General features: G+C 44.4%; 1 protein-coding gene across 1 annotated transcript; it reads right to left on the reverse strand.

Moving 5' to 3' along the window:
• Positions 1 to 478: 478 nt before the first annotated feature.
• Pmar_PMAR008367 (hypothetical protein) lies at positions 479 to 729 on the reverse strand (the record flags this gene model as incomplete). Its single annotated transcript, XM_002781752.1, has 1 exon — positions 479 to 729. A coding segment is annotated over one exon (251 nt), but the record flags the coding sequence as incomplete, so codon positions are not given.
• Positions 730 to 1,545: the final 816 nt, after the last annotated feature.

Below are 1,545 nucleotides of genomic sequence, written 5' to 3' on the forward strand. Positions count from 1 at the left end.
CTCTCGAAGAGCTGACACTGCGTGAGGAGCTAACGCTCTCTAGACTGAGGGAAAGGAAGCTGGTATTACGGATTGCTATTTACGAAGCAAGGCTGAAGAAACCAGCGGAGCCGATTCCCGTATCATCAAGCCTTGCAGATGCTGTTTTACATGAACTTGCGGCCCGCTTGCTGGGTTATCCTCAGTGTAGTTCCTATTAGCTGTCTTGGGAGCATGAGTTTTCTTGAAACAATTAGATTGAGTCTAGTTGAGGCTGGTAGTAGCAGCCTATTACTATTTTATTTTTTCTCGTATGTTGCTTGTAATAGTAAGTGGTTCATTGGTTGTAGTGTCAGTATTTGCAATATGAATGATGAATGATGTGGTTTTATTGTCGTGTGTAAGCTAATTTTTGGCGGTATGCAACTTGTTTTGTTAACCACGACGCAACTGAACGCAACTGGAAGCTAATTTTTACGAGAAACAGTTCATAATCATGTCAATTGTCATTATCAACGTCATTGTTGTTATCACCGTTCCTCATGAGGGCTAAAAAAGACGCTGCCAGATTGGGGTCCTCCCACAAAAGCAGCTGCTCGACCCCTTGAAGCCCACCCTCAACCAAGCCATCACCGCCCAAGGGCTCATTCATATCATTTTCGTCCCGAATGGCCCTGCGGATTTCGGGGTCAATGTAGTCGATGGCATTGAACGACTCCCGCCCTCTGCGTATACACAAGTTGTGAAGAACTACCGCCGCCTCGATAACCTTCGTAGATTGAACTGGCAACGTTCAAGGCAACGTTCAAGTCGTTCGTACGACTGGACATTACGAACGATTGGAAAGCTTATGAAACGCAACAAATGCCAATGCAATGCAAGTTGCTTACGCAACAAATCTTGAGAATGAAAGTGCGCTGTCGTAGACCGCGGGTTCGATCCCTGGGGTTAGCAGTATTCGTGTATTTATATCACGATTTTGGAAGCGTTTCCGGAACCGATTTCTAAAATTGCGTCTGTTGAGCACTTGTCAGAATCATTTCTGGAATCGCTTCCAGAATCGCTTGTGGATTTTCAAAATCGTGTTTATTGAACATCATCTCAGAAGCGTTTTCTAAAATCGATTCTCAGCAACGTTTCCAGAATTGCGCGTAGCCTTGTCTATTGAACGGGCGGACTTTCGGATGTGGGGCGTAGCGACTATATTCTTCGTCTTGTCAAAAATGTCTGATCCAATCTCTGATCCCCTGATTCTCGAAAATACTCAGATTTAGTGGAATCACCCGAAAAATCAGCCTCATGAGCAAGGCATATTGAGTAAGAGTATTAATCAGCCAAAAAATCAACGTTAGATTCGCGAATCAGCTCGGAGATTCACATATCATCGCGATGATCCTGATTTCTCGCTCCAGAGTAAAAAATCAGCGAATCAGGGGTTAATACTCACCATCTGATTTTTTCATCTGAGTAAATACTCTGACTCACCTGTTGCATCAGGATCCGCATACGGCCCCAGTACTACATGTGTCATGCGATGAAGCTCCCTGTGATTCACAGTATCTCTTG

The sequence above is a fragment of the Perkinsus marinus genome (genome assembly GCF_000006405.1).
Source record: "Perkinsus marinus ATCC 50983 genomic scaffold scf_1104296941604, whole genome shotgun sequence".
Lineage (NCBI taxonomy): Eukaryota > Perkinsozoa > Perkinsida > Perkinsidae > Perkinsus > Perkinsus marinus.